The sequence below is a fragment of the Diorhabda sublineata genome, chromosome 1 (assembly GCF_026230105.1).
Source record: "Diorhabda sublineata isolate icDioSubl1.1 chromosome 1, icDioSubl1.1, whole genome shotgun sequence".
Lineage (NCBI taxonomy): Eukaryota > Metazoa > Arthropoda > Insecta > Coleoptera > Chrysomelidae > Diorhabda > Diorhabda sublineata.
Genome location: NC_079474.1, coordinates 1,713,584 through 1,725,980, shown reverse-complemented (window position 1 = coordinate 1,725,980; position 12,397 = coordinate 1,713,584). Strand labels below are relative to the sequence as shown.

General features: G+C 31.4%; 3 protein-coding genes across 3 annotated transcripts; 1 reads left to right on the top strand and 2 right to left on the bottom strand.

Annotated features, from left to right (window-relative positions):
* Positions 1–387: 387 nt before the first annotated feature.
* On the top strand, positions 388–2,936 carry LOC130441489 (uncharacterized). Its single transcript, XM_056775202.1, has 7 exons — positions 388–460; positions 901–1,010; positions 1,072–1,126; positions 1,336–1,506; positions 1,931–2,039; positions 2,117–2,251; positions 2,807–2,936. Exons 2-7 carry the CDS (start codon positions 902–904, stop codon positions 2,903–2,905), a joined length of 678 nt encoding a protein of 225 aa, XP_056631180.1. The 5' UTR covers positions 388–460; position 901; the 3' UTR covers positions 2,906–2,936.
* Positions 2,937–3,102: 166 nt separating this feature from the next.
* Positions 3,103–11,373, bottom strand: LOC130441481 (nuclear pore complex protein DDB_G0274915-like). Its single transcript, XM_056775190.1, has 6 exons — positions 10,956–11,373; positions 10,572–10,897; positions 8,957–9,129; positions 8,663–8,891; positions 6,133–8,607; positions 3,103–5,075 (listed from the first exon to the last, which is right to left on the bottom strand). The coding sequence occupies exons 1-6, from the start codon at positions 11,132–11,134 to the stop codon at positions 4,720–4,722; spliced, it is 3,738 nt and encodes a 1,245-aa protein (XP_056631168.1). The 5' UTR covers positions 11,135–11,373; the 3' UTR covers positions 3,103–4,719.
* A 361-nt stretch (positions 11,374–11,734) lies between these two features.
* Positions 11,735–12,295, bottom strand: LOC130452336 (28S ribosomal protein S14, mitochondrial). The gene is made up of 2 exons (XM_056791550.1): positions 12,173–12,295; positions 11,735–12,122 (listed from the first exon to the last, which is right to left on the bottom strand). The coding sequence occupies exons 1-2, from the start codon at positions 12,224–12,226 to the stop codon at positions 11,799–11,801; spliced, it is 378 nt and encodes a 125-aa protein (XP_056647528.1). The 5' UTR covers positions 12,227–12,295; the 3' UTR covers positions 11,735–11,798.
* Positions 12,296–12,397: the final 102 nt, after the last annotated feature.

Sequence of the window (12,397 nt, the reverse complement as noted above, 5' to 3'; positions counted from 1 at the left end):
ACGATACGTCGGACGTTTCGGTGGAATTTATAGATATCAATTTTAATTAATTCAAAACTTTACAGAGCCAATTAAACAGTTAGACAACTTTTCAAATTAATAGTCGTTTATTATGATCAATTATTTAGAAAAGTTTCGTTCGAACTTTAAAGTCTGTTCTAATTACTTGTATATATCATCTATGACCGCCATTTTGGATAAGCCCTTGACCCATACCGAAAAATATTTCCTGTTACTACGCTTTTTATTAATTATTAACACGTTGACTGCCGATTTCATACACTGGTAAGTAAATATATTCTTATACACACGGCAGTTGACGTGTTAAATAAATATTTGGACTATCGACGTCCTTCCGAGTGACAGACTCTTCATAGATAATAAGATAGATTAGATAAAAATATTTATACTGCGTTCGTTGATTTTTTTAACTTCAAATTTGGTTGTATAGAATCAAAATGTAAGTAAATTTTATTTTAGGATATTCAATATTAATTATTTCAATTCAATTTCATGTTTGGCTTATTAATTCTAAGTAGATTCAAGTATTAAAACCATCAAAATGAATTAATTCAAACGAAAACACTTTTTAAAATATACAAGGTCATTGTTATATTTTCACACTCTTATATAAGCAGTTTAATAATAATTTTGCATTAACCTGTACTTGGAAATGAAATTTATAACTTACAAAATCTTATATAACAACCAGAAAAGTGTTAAAATGTCGAATTATAACATTTTTACACGTGTCAAGATGAATGACCCTGTATATAATTTGACATATGTTTCTTAGTGTACTTTATTTCAATAAATTTCGCCCGCACCTCGTATGACAACTGAGTAATTCAACTAGCACTAATACCGCACCCTGTATTTAAAATGAAATATATTTTTTAGCATGAAACATTCCGCCATTTTATTTTTAATATTAGCATACGTTCTACTAGCAGACGCCGCCCTTAATTTATGCTACAATTATAGAAAAACCTCTCTAAAAAATAACAATGGTAAGAACCCAAAAAATGGGACACCATTAATAATTATTTTATGGAAATCTACTTATTACAGATCCCGATTTCTATGTAGATAAGTTGGATATAGATATAGATCATCCAGCTGCATGGTAAGTTCTTAAATTTTAACAAATTAATAAACTGCAGAATACTAGAATATTATATTCAATTTAATACGTAACGCCATCTATTAATAAGTAGAGGAAAACCAAAAGCTTGCAAATGTAATTTAAAAATTTCTACTACATTTAGTCAATGGCGCCATCTATTAATGAGTAGTATAATATCGCCAAAGATTTAAGGATTCTATAACTTATAGGGTGAAAGGTGAACTTACAAATTTATCGATATGGTTCGAAGAACCGATAGCAACTGCGAATTTTGGTCAATTATTTAATTTTACATATCCTAATCTAACCGTTTTGGCAAATTACGATATAACCGGAAATATAGGCGACCTATTTGATATTTACGGAAGCGGAGACTGTAAGTAAGTACAATATTATTCAGAAACTATATATAGAATAAGGAGTAGGAATCTTTTTTACCGACAAATTTTTGTGTAACCATCTTTATTTTTCAAGTTTTGCGTAGGAATCTTTCGCACCGATCAATTTTCGTGTAGGAATCTTTTTTACCGATTAACTTATGGGCAGAAATCTTGAATACCGATTAACTTCTGAGTAGGAATCTTATTCATGGATTAACTTTTGTGTAGCAATTTTTTTCATCCATCATAACTAAGACTATTTAAAATTCAAACAGGATTTGGTTGATTTTAGTTATTTATAATACAGGGTGAGTTACAGCTTCCCTCATTCATATAGGAACCAATAATTTAACGAAAATAATCTACGGGGTGTTGTTATATTTTGTTTTTTGGTGTGTTAATTTGTTATCGTTTTAATTATCAGGATCCAAATGTTCAACTTTTCGTTATCACTCAACATTCTCGAGATCAACATAAACCAAACGACGATTTGTATAAAAGTTGTCGTGGATGTGGACGTTCAACAAACTCCGGTAATACTATTAATAAAAATCGATTTTTCCAAAAAAAAAAAAAAAATTAAAGCGAATATCATTTTTTCTATAAATAGATCGAATTCTATAACTTTATGGACGGTGCCGAGTTGCAGGATCTATTTAACAGAGCGATGAAGTCTATAGTACCTGATATAATAAAAATTGTATGGGAGGAAATTAGAGCAGCAAACGAACCAGAAATAGAAGATGTAAGTATCTGTTTCTAAAAAAAATTTATCGACTATAACAAATAATGTCGCAAATTGACAATTTTTGCTATACTTTCTTATCTAATCGTAACAAGTTAGTTTAAGCGTTTTCGAAGTAGTAGAATCCTGTTTTATCGATAATTGGATTAGTTGATAACTTTTTGAACTAGATTTACAAATTGAAATGATTTGGGGGGGGGGCTATTTTAAGGTAATGTGGGGTTCACTGAAGAAGTTGCAGTAAGAAAACAGAAAAATCAAAATTTTGATTATTTGTCTCTTTATGTTGTTAACCAGGCTAAGGAATGGATCCATTTTTTTGTTAGGTTAGGTTGACTTAAATGACTCATAATTGAAAAAAAAATATTTTTCTATGGAATGAAAGAATAATTCATAAATCTAGTTTTAAAAACCTGAAGTTGACTAAGTATCGGTAAAACCAGAAGTACTATTTTTCGACATCTGATATTTTGTTAAATGGATTCTTCTTCCACAAAAACGTCAAATTAGCAGGTTTTTATTACAATTTGGTAGTATTTTTGAAATTCTTTTCAGTATATTAATAAAATTATCAATGGTCAATGGCCACCTACACCATTTCAAAAAATAGTGGATACATTGTTGGATAAACAGGGAGACTTAAACATGATTTAATTTAATTAAATTAATAAATAAATAAAATTCATATTTTAGTTGTTTTTTTTTTTCAATCCCAAGTAATTTTTAAAAAAAATCAAATGGCATTATGGATTTGTTTTTTATCTGTATTGATTAATTCCCCTAAACAGTGCCCCCGATTCCATTAGATTATATAATTATGACATTAAAAACGTTGAAAATGAAAAATAGTATTCAATAAATAATTTTATTTCTGAAATAATCAAATCTGAACAAAAACAATTAAAAATATCCTTATAAATATTGACAAAAAAAATGTTCATGCCTCAGTAAGCATGACAATCTCTCTCTAATAATCTATTTATCACATTTCTTGAATTACAGTTAAACATAGCTAAATATAAAAAACAACATCATGCTTACTTCACATAATTTATATTTATTATATAAAAAAAATATTTTTAATAAAGTTTTCACTCATAAAAGTATTATTCATAAAAAAATCATCAAGTTTCACTTATTCAAACTAAAAATGATTATTTTGATATCAATTTTTTATTATAACGAATGTACTGTAATTTTATTTTATATTTCGTTAGTAGAGTTCAAGTTAGTTCAAGGTACAAGTTTTTGCAAACAAAAAAACCAACCAAAGACTAAATTTAATAGTCCTCGGAAGTTGAAAATCGCATCAATTTTTTTTGGGGACAGTTACAAAAATTACAAATTTTTAAATATCAACATTTATCAGAAACATTTCCAAAAAAAAAAGGAAATAATGAAATTTGAAATACTTAATTGACTTTAATGACATATGATGAAGTAAGGTTACGTTATTGATTTAGTTCTGTCATATGTATGCTCATAAAAAAAAGAAGAAATCACAATGACATTAGGCAATCTAAGAAAACATCTGATTATGTAGGGTAAATCATCGACTTACTCGACTTTTCTTGATTTTTTCCAGTAGTTTGATGGTTTTGTATTGTTTTTTAGTTTTATGCTATTGAAAGAACTGTACAGGTACTTTTAGATTTATTTTAGTGAATCGAATACAGCGGAAATTGAGTATTTTCATAGTTTTTTTACTCAGTCAGCAGGAAATTAATTTCCACTGTTGCGTTCAAATTTATTAAACATGAGACGTTTGCAAAATGATAACCCAGCAGCAGATAAAAGGTACAAGGACAAAATTTAAAATTTAGTTACCCCCTTTTAATGAAATGAAAAGAGCTTTCACTTAGAATCCTGCTCATTTCCCACCAGTTTCCAATATAGTTAAAAAAGAAACAACAACAAAGCCACATTTCCAACAAATAACTTCACGAATCAAACAGAAAATTACAGTTATTTACCTTACAGCGGTCATTTTGAAATGGGTATAAGCTGATTTTGATTATAGACACGAGTGACGTATCAAAAAGTTAGGTTAGAATTCACCGATTATATTCATCAAGGACTATTATCGTTATAATATAAAAATTGGATCAAAATATTTTTTTTACCACTTCAACACTAGATTTCCTTTAATTCTAATTTGAGTAAAAATTTATATCATATTAAATATATTAACTTAACACCGTATACATTTATTTTATATATTTGTATATAAAAAAATAAATTTAAACTACAATTTTATAAAGAAAAACTGATGGAAATAGCGAAATAATCAAATTACGGGATTGTATTCATTCGCAAAAAAAAATTAATTCAAATAGGTATTGTTTCATCAAACAACCGTCACAATTCGATATTTTACTCATTCCTTCACGGATTTTATCTACTTACATTTTTATCGAAAACGAAAATTAAAAAAAAAATCATCTACCTTACAATATTTTCGTTAACAATCAAGTTCTCCTCTTGGCCTTAATCTGGGTTCTCTTAGGAGTAGGGGTTCCGGCACCGATACTGAACCCCCCGGCCGGTAAAGGTGCCGTAGCACCGAAAGCCGGAGCAGACGTATTACCGCCGAACGAGGCTCCGAACGCCGGTGGAGCTGCACTACTACTCACGTTGAAATCGAACTTTTTAGCGGTTTCTCCGCTCGAAGCACCGAAATTAAACACACCGGATTTTTCACCACTAGCACTACCGAATGTAAACACGGAGCTTCTGTTCACAGTATTATTTTGCTGGTTGAAGCTGAATTGAGGCGATCCGAAGTTACTCTGAGTAGGGGGTTGAGTTTTGTTGAAACTCGCGTCTGAAAATAAAAAGAAATAACAGCAACGCTATAATTTTATTACAGAAACTTTCGACATTTTTAAAAAAATCATCTGTCAAATATATCCTTGTCTTTTATAACCAATATGGAGAACTAGAATGTTCCTAAATAGATACTGGATAACTGTGTAATCGTATAGGAAAAGTCCAACTTACAATAGGGTATGATGTATCTAATCTCTTAGTATTTTTTACAAAATGGCGTCCGTTATAAACAATATTTGTACGTGTGTATTTTTTTGTAACCTACCTTTAATTAATTCATTATTTCATTGATTGTGTGTTTTTTCATTAACAAATTACCGTAAAAATATTTTATCATTAATTGTGAAAATAATTACTGTAGAGACAGGAACTCGAAATTCTATACGTACACACTTCACTTATATATCCCAATTTAACAGTATCAATCTATTCAAATCTTTCGAAAACTATTATAATAACAATATAAAGTCTAATTATTTGGAAAATATTTCAAATATACTCGAAATAAAAATAAATACACATCGAAATTGTTTCCTAATAAACGCCATATTGAATCACGTGGTTTGAAGAAACCAATTATAAAAATGGGTCATAGAGTGTAACAACACATTGGAACAACGTTGCCAGACTTTAAAAATAGTATATAATTCGAGGGAATTTTATAAAGAAATGACATTTGATTCATAATTATTTATAATAATAGTTTAGCGATTTTTTTTTCAACTTTAGACCCAAAAATATTATAGAAACAATAAAAAAAATTGAATATAATGTTTGGGGGAGTATTTCTTTAAAAAACTGTATAATCATATAGGCACAGGCCTAAAAGAAGAAGATAAATAAAGTATCTAACTTTAATATTTACGAGTATTAAAACATAAAAACAACGTTGCCAGATTTTAAAAATAATATTAAAATCGAAAAAATTTGAGGGAAAATGAGGTGATGTTAATAATTAAACGTCTTTTAAAAACTGAAGGTCAAAAAAGTAATCGAAACAATAAAAAAATTCTTATTAATTAGTAAAAATAAAAATAGATAAAAATACTTACTTGTAGTAGTGAAAGGTTGTGCTGGTGTGGTACCGCCAAAAGCTGGAGTAGCCGCATTACTTCCAAAACCGGTTGCCACATTACCAAACGTACCCTTATTAGAAGTACCAAAACCGGTAGTTTGAGCACCGAAACCGGTACCACTTTGCCCAAAAGTACTTCCAAACGACGGAGTCACCGTATTAGTAGAAGGAAAGGTTCCGCTGGTGGTACCCTTCCCCGTAAAAGTAAAATTGACATTTGACGAAGTCGTCGTCGTCGTAGCCACCGCCGCCGCCGCACCACCGAAAGGACTTTGGGTGGTACCGAAAATCGAACTCGTAGTAGCTGGAGCGGTAAACGACGCGTTACCCCCTCCGAAATTAAACGAAGACGTCGTCGTCACAGTACCAAACGCCGATGCACTAGAAACCGGTGCTCCGAAACCGGTTTCCGTAAAAGGAGTACTCGAACCAGTACCACCGAAAGACGGTACATTCGTTTTAGAAAATATGGAAGCGACGTTACCGCCGAATCCGGACGCCGTAGTAACGATTCCGAAACCGGTAGACGACGGAGCAGTACTACCACCGAAAGCGAAAGCCGACGTAACGGTAGTACCGAAACCAGGCGCTTGATTAGTACCGGTTCCGAAAGCGGCGGTTCCGAAACCGCTACTAGCCGTAGTCGCGGTACCGAAAGTACTGTTTAAAGTGCCACCAAAAGTTGAAATAGTCGTTGAAGGGCCAAAAATACTGTTAGCAGTTGTTGTTGGAGAACCAAAACCGGACGTACCGTTAGTACCGAACGTTTGAGTAGTAGAATTACCGAAAGCTGGGGTCGTACTACCGAATCCTGATGAATTACCAAAACCTGAAGTTGTAGTACCAAAACCAGGAGTTGTAGTACCTAAACCGGGAGTTGTGGTAGTAGTTGTACCAAAACCGGGAGTTGTAATACCAGTAGTAGTACCAAAACCAGGAATTGTAGTACCAAAACCGGGAGTTGTAGTAGTAGTAGTAGTACCACCGAAACCAGGAGTTGTAGTAGTACCGAAACTGGGAGTTTTAGTACTAGTGGTAGCAAAACCGGGAGTTGCAGTACTGGTAGTACCAAAACTGGGAGTTGTAGAACTAGTAGTACCAAAATCGGGAATTTTAGTACTAGTAGTACCAAAACCTGGAGTTGTGGTACCGAAACTAGGCGCTGTAGTACTACCAAAAGTAGGAGTTGTGGTAACGGCAAAATTAGGGTTAGTACCGAAATTCGAATTGGTAGTTGATATTCCGAAGGCGGTAGTACCGTTAGCGGTTGTAGTAGGAAGAATACCGAATCCGGTACTACTATTATCAACTTTAGATTGAAAACTACCGAAAGCGGGTATCGGGGAAGCGAAAGTACTCGTAGCAGACGGACTCGTAATCAAATCTTTATTCGCAATCGAGGTTACGGTACTGAAACTAGTTTTGGCAGAGGTGGTAACAGCGTTAGTGATAGTACCACCGACAAATAGCGAAGGAAAATCGGTCGGTTTACAAGTAGGGAGAGTTTTACCGAAATTAAAAGTAGTACCGGAAGAACCGAAAGTGAAAGACGGTTTGCTACTTTCGCTAGAAGAAACGACGACGCCTGAAGTACTTTTCGCAGTACCCGTATCCGCTTTATCGGTACTAATATTAACACCTGGTTGGGAATTTAAGTTAAAACTACTGGTTAAGGAAGGTTTCGATGGGGATTTTTGTAAATCGAATTTGAACCCGCCGATTTTCGGTGGAGAAGAAGTAACCGGTACTACAGTGGTACTAGTAGTAGGATTTTCTACTTTTTTGTCATTACCAAAAGTGAAACTTTTCGAATTTTCTACTGTAATTGAAGTAGAAGCAGTACTGGGTACACTAGTAGTAGTAGTAGTAGTACTAGGAACACTATTAGTAGTAGTACTACTGGACGTAAAAATTGATGAATTTGTTATTACGCTTGTTGTACTGGTACTTTTGCATATTTCTTCTCTATTAACATCAATTGAAGTTTGTTTGGTATCCGGTAGTGAAGAAACAACGTCGTTTACCGTGTCATTTGCTGTCGTCGTTTCCGGTATATTAAAAGTAACGTGTTTAGCAGTCTTTTTCGGGGATTTTTGTGCCAATATCGAAACTAGAGGTTTATCCGTCGTTTCTTTTACGTCTTCATCGTCCTCTGGGTCTTTTTGATGAGACAAAGCGTCTGGATAATCGGGTTTCGTTTTGAGTACCGGATCTTTTCCTACTAGGTTACCCATAAGGGCAGCCAATCTATTTTTTCTTATTCTCTCCAACGGGGAATCGTCGAATACTTTCAATATTGATTTCACTTTTTTAGTTTTGTCAGTTTCAGCGTCATCTTCAGTTTCCAAACATTTATCTTCGGTGTTTTCTGGTTTTTCTTCTTCAATTGTTTGCGTTTCGACATTAACTAATTTGACTTGTTTAGATTCCTTGGGATTTTCAGTTACGGTACCTGAAAATGGAGGAATAAATCAAAAATGAAAGAATTCATCGTAAAATTAACTTACTTGTACTTATGTATTTTCTTTTAGAGTCTGATCTATTGAATGCAAAGTCCATCGATGAGCGAGACGCCAAATATTCATCGTACATGCAAATTTTCTTCGAAGCGGGTTTGTTGGGACTCGTCGATGTTTCCAATTGGGGAGATTCGTCTCTACCTCGTTTATTCGAATCTGTACAAACTTCGTTTTCTGTTCGCAATCTTTTACCGGTTTCTTCGTGTAAATCAATCTCCTGAAATTATAAAATTGAAGATAGATTAGAATTTTCGTTAGAACTGTAAGCAAAGCTCAACTTACTTCGCTGGCGTGTATTCTTTTTCTAGATATTTCCTTCAAAGCGTCCAAAACACTTCTTGTACTTGTTGAATGTTCGGAATGGTTCAAATGAGAAATATTGTGATTACTTCCACTCGGTTTTACGAGTCCTTCTAATAATTTTCTATTATATTCAGTTGTATGCTTCATTTTATCTACAAAATTTGTTATAGCAACTTTATGGTAACACGATGACTTCATTTTATAGCTCTAAGTTGAAAAAATCATCTAATTTTGATGAATTTTTTTCAAAATCTTAACATTTCAATCCTGAATTCCCTTATTTATCTCCGATAATGCGGAAAGTACGCACAAAAAAGAATAATTTTGGAAAAAAACATAACCTAACCTAAAAAATATTAATAATTCGATTTTTTTGACCAATGAAACCTCCAAAAACCATAAATTCCTCGAAAACCGTATTTAAAAGACGTTTCTTAAAGAATGTCATTTTATTTCGAAAAGCAGATACTAAAACTACAATTTGAGAAAAAACTAACCTAACTTTATTTGGAAATGAGATAAACCCTATTTTTGGTTAGAAAAAATCAAAAAATTAATATTATCAATGGTTTTTATTTAGATTTTGTTCATTTTTTCGACGCATTCAAGATAAAATTGAGACCTAAATATAAAAAACAAAAATTTCAACACGTTTTTCTCCAAAATAAGTCAAAAAATCTTAAATTATCTCATTTGTCTACAAAAACTTGGAATATTCATACAAAAACGTACAATTTTGGAAAAAAACATTACCTAATCTAAAAAATATTAATAATTCAAATTTTTTTTACTAATAAAACGTCCAAAATTCCCATAAATTACCCGAAAAACGTACTTAAAAAAACTTTTTGTGAAAAATTTCATACAAAAACAAACAATTTGAAGCAAAAAACTAACCTAACATTGTTTAAAGGTCCACACTATTTTTGCTAAGTTGGGTTAGTTTTTTTTCAAATTTTTGAATACAATATTCAAAGAAAATCAGCGACTTTAAGGTTTTTAGATTTTTTATTGGCCAAAAAGTGTTGGGATTTTGATTTTCACACTTAGATCTCATTTTTCTCTTAAATACGCCAAAAAATAAACAAAATTAAGAAAAAAAACATTAAAATGTAAATTTTTAGATTTTTCTAACCCCATTTCCAAAAATTTACCTTAAAATCGACCTCTTTCCACATTTTTATCAAGTAGTATAAACAAAAACAATTTGAGCCTTTTCAAAAAAGTTATGAACGTTCATGGTTAAATTTAAAGTCATAAAACCACAAAATTTTGAAAAATAAATCAATTTGCAGATTTTTATCATCCCATTTTCAAACATTTACCTGAAAATCGACCTTTTTCCAAAATTTTATGAAGTAATATAAATAAAACCATTTTGACCCTTTTCAAAAAAGTTATGAACATTCATGACAATATTCAAAGTCATAAACTTTATGAAATCTCATTTTTTTTTCTTGTAAAAAACAGATTTTAATGAAAATTTCATTAAAATCGAAGGATTGATTTTTAATTCATAGATCCAAAGGACGAAATAAGCATAAAATTATCATTATATTTAATTTATACAGGGTAAATATATTATAGGGCTTACCTGGAGTAGCTACTCTGATGGTAACACGTCTAGGTTTCTGTTCCAAAACTGGTAATTTGTTTTTAAAAAGATGTACTATCGGAAACAACCCAACAGTGCCATATTTAGCTTGATGTGTAGCCGGACGTCTTTGTTTTTCCACTTCGTCGTTATATTGGACAATTCGATTAACAAGACCTGGACTCTTGGCGTCTTCGAACGTACTAACGCTTAAATTGAATTTCGTAGACGATAATAATGGACCAGGAGTATATTGTTGGGATTTTATATTTATATCATCTCTTATATTATTCCTGGGTGGTGTAGCAACTTCAGATAAAGAATATCTACGAAAGAATACAATAATTACGATAATTAATAATTTCAAGGTGAAGATATACGTACCTTCGAGGTGTCATTATTTGATTTTTGGGTGGAGTGGCAAATACGCTATGCAATGGCGTAGACGTAATTTTCGGAGTCGAAAAGGTTCTATTTGGTTCGTGTATAGAATCATCGTAAGGATTCAGTAGAGTAGTTTTTAGAAATTTTGAAGAGTCGTTTAATTTAGAAGAGTTAAACATCGTTGAGGTTATGTTACAAAATCACCTCGAAGTACAATAAGTTGGAAGAACTAAGCCAAGTTGGAACGTCCGATTTGTATTAATCGATAATAATATATATTTTTAACTTATAACACAATGATTTTTCGTTAAGCTTCGCTTTTTAAGTCGATAATTCTGAAAAACTACAATCACGCCATTTCAAAATTACAACGAGCGAAATTTAACTGAGTACATGACATCCATAGCTAACTTCAAGTAACACTCAGGTGTACAAATTTCCTATTTTACATATACTAATTTTCAAAGTTAGGTATAAACAGATATTATATAATATTTGTTTTAATTACATAAATCCAATAAAAATTATTTTATTATTAGAATTTATGTAATAAATACAAAAAGAAACATTTTAATATCCATCTTACTAGTTCTTCTTTTTTAACAACCTTGACAAATCTATACATTTCGATGTATTAAACTGTCAAACATTATAACCAACAAAAAATTATTGACAGTAAATTTGCGTTTTGTATTATTTAGTGATGTTTTTATCTGGATTTCTTCCCACTTTTGTTTTTTTCTTGAAAATTTTCTCGATAATCGTAAATAAAGACAAAATTTAATGTTTAAATTCATTTTATTACTCACAATATACATTATGGGAAATGTTACATAATATTTTCTACCACATAGCTCTTTGTATACCACAAAGTTTATTGTAGTCCGCTAGTTGCCTAAAAATAATTCTACTAACTCTCCATCTATACACAACTCCTCTAGGTCTAGATGTTATAACGCAGCGTTTGTTCGTCCTAACTAAAGCAGAGTCTCTTGGTAAAGCGGCAATTTCAGCGTCTGCTATTTCTCTTAATTCCGGAGGAAGAACGTCGTTTTTCCTCATGGTGTTTATTCGAAGTCTCAAAGGAGCATATTCAGTAGTTATTTTCCTTCTTTTAACATCTCTAATCATCCAACGGTTCACCCATTTAGTACGAATTTGTTGTAACTACAAATAATTTTAAGCATCTACGATTACTTAAAATGATAATAACTTACATTTTGTGAATTATTTAACGTTAATAATCCTGATATTTGTTTAAAAATATTCATTTCTATTGTTATTTCTTATATATTTCTTTTTATAACCCTATTGTTTCTTCTTCTTTTATTCGAATTTGGGTCATGGCATGATACAAGAAGAAAATTCATAGAGTTAATATTGAAAATAATGGGGAATGTCAATTCAATAGAAAAATTATAATTTTATTCAAATAATGAAAT

Coding starts and splice junctions, on each gene's coding strand:
- LOC130441489 (XM_056775202.1), top strand. CDS start 902: ATGAAACATTCCGCCATTTTATTTTTAATATTAGCATACGTTCTACTA. Junction 1,011..1,071: donor CTCTCTAAAAAATAACAATG/GTAAGAACCCAA, acceptor TACTTATTACAG/ATCCCGATTTCTATGTAGAT. Junction 2,252..2,806: donor ACGAACCAGAAATAGAAGAT/GTAAGTATCTGT, acceptor AATTCTTTTCAG/TATATTAATAAAATTATCAA.
- LOC130441481 (XM_056775190.1), bottom strand. CDS start 11,134: ATGTTTAACTCTTCTAAATTAAACGACTCTTCAAAATTTCTAAAAACT. Junction 10,898..10,955: donor CAAATAATGACACCTCGAAG/GTACGTATATCT, acceptor ATTCTTTCGTAG/ATATTCTTTATCTGAAGTTG. Junction 8,608..8,662: donor AAGAAAATACATAAGTACAA/GTAAGTTAATTT, acceptor CTCCATTTTCAG/GTACCGTAACTGAAAATCCC.
- LOC130452336 (XM_056791550.1), bottom strand. CDS start 12,226: ATGAATATTTTTAAACAAATATCAGGATTATTAACGTTAAATAATTCA. Junction 12,123..12,172: donor CGTTAAATAATTCACAAAAT/GTAAGTTATTAT, acceptor AATTATTTGTAG/TTACAACAAATTCGTACTAA.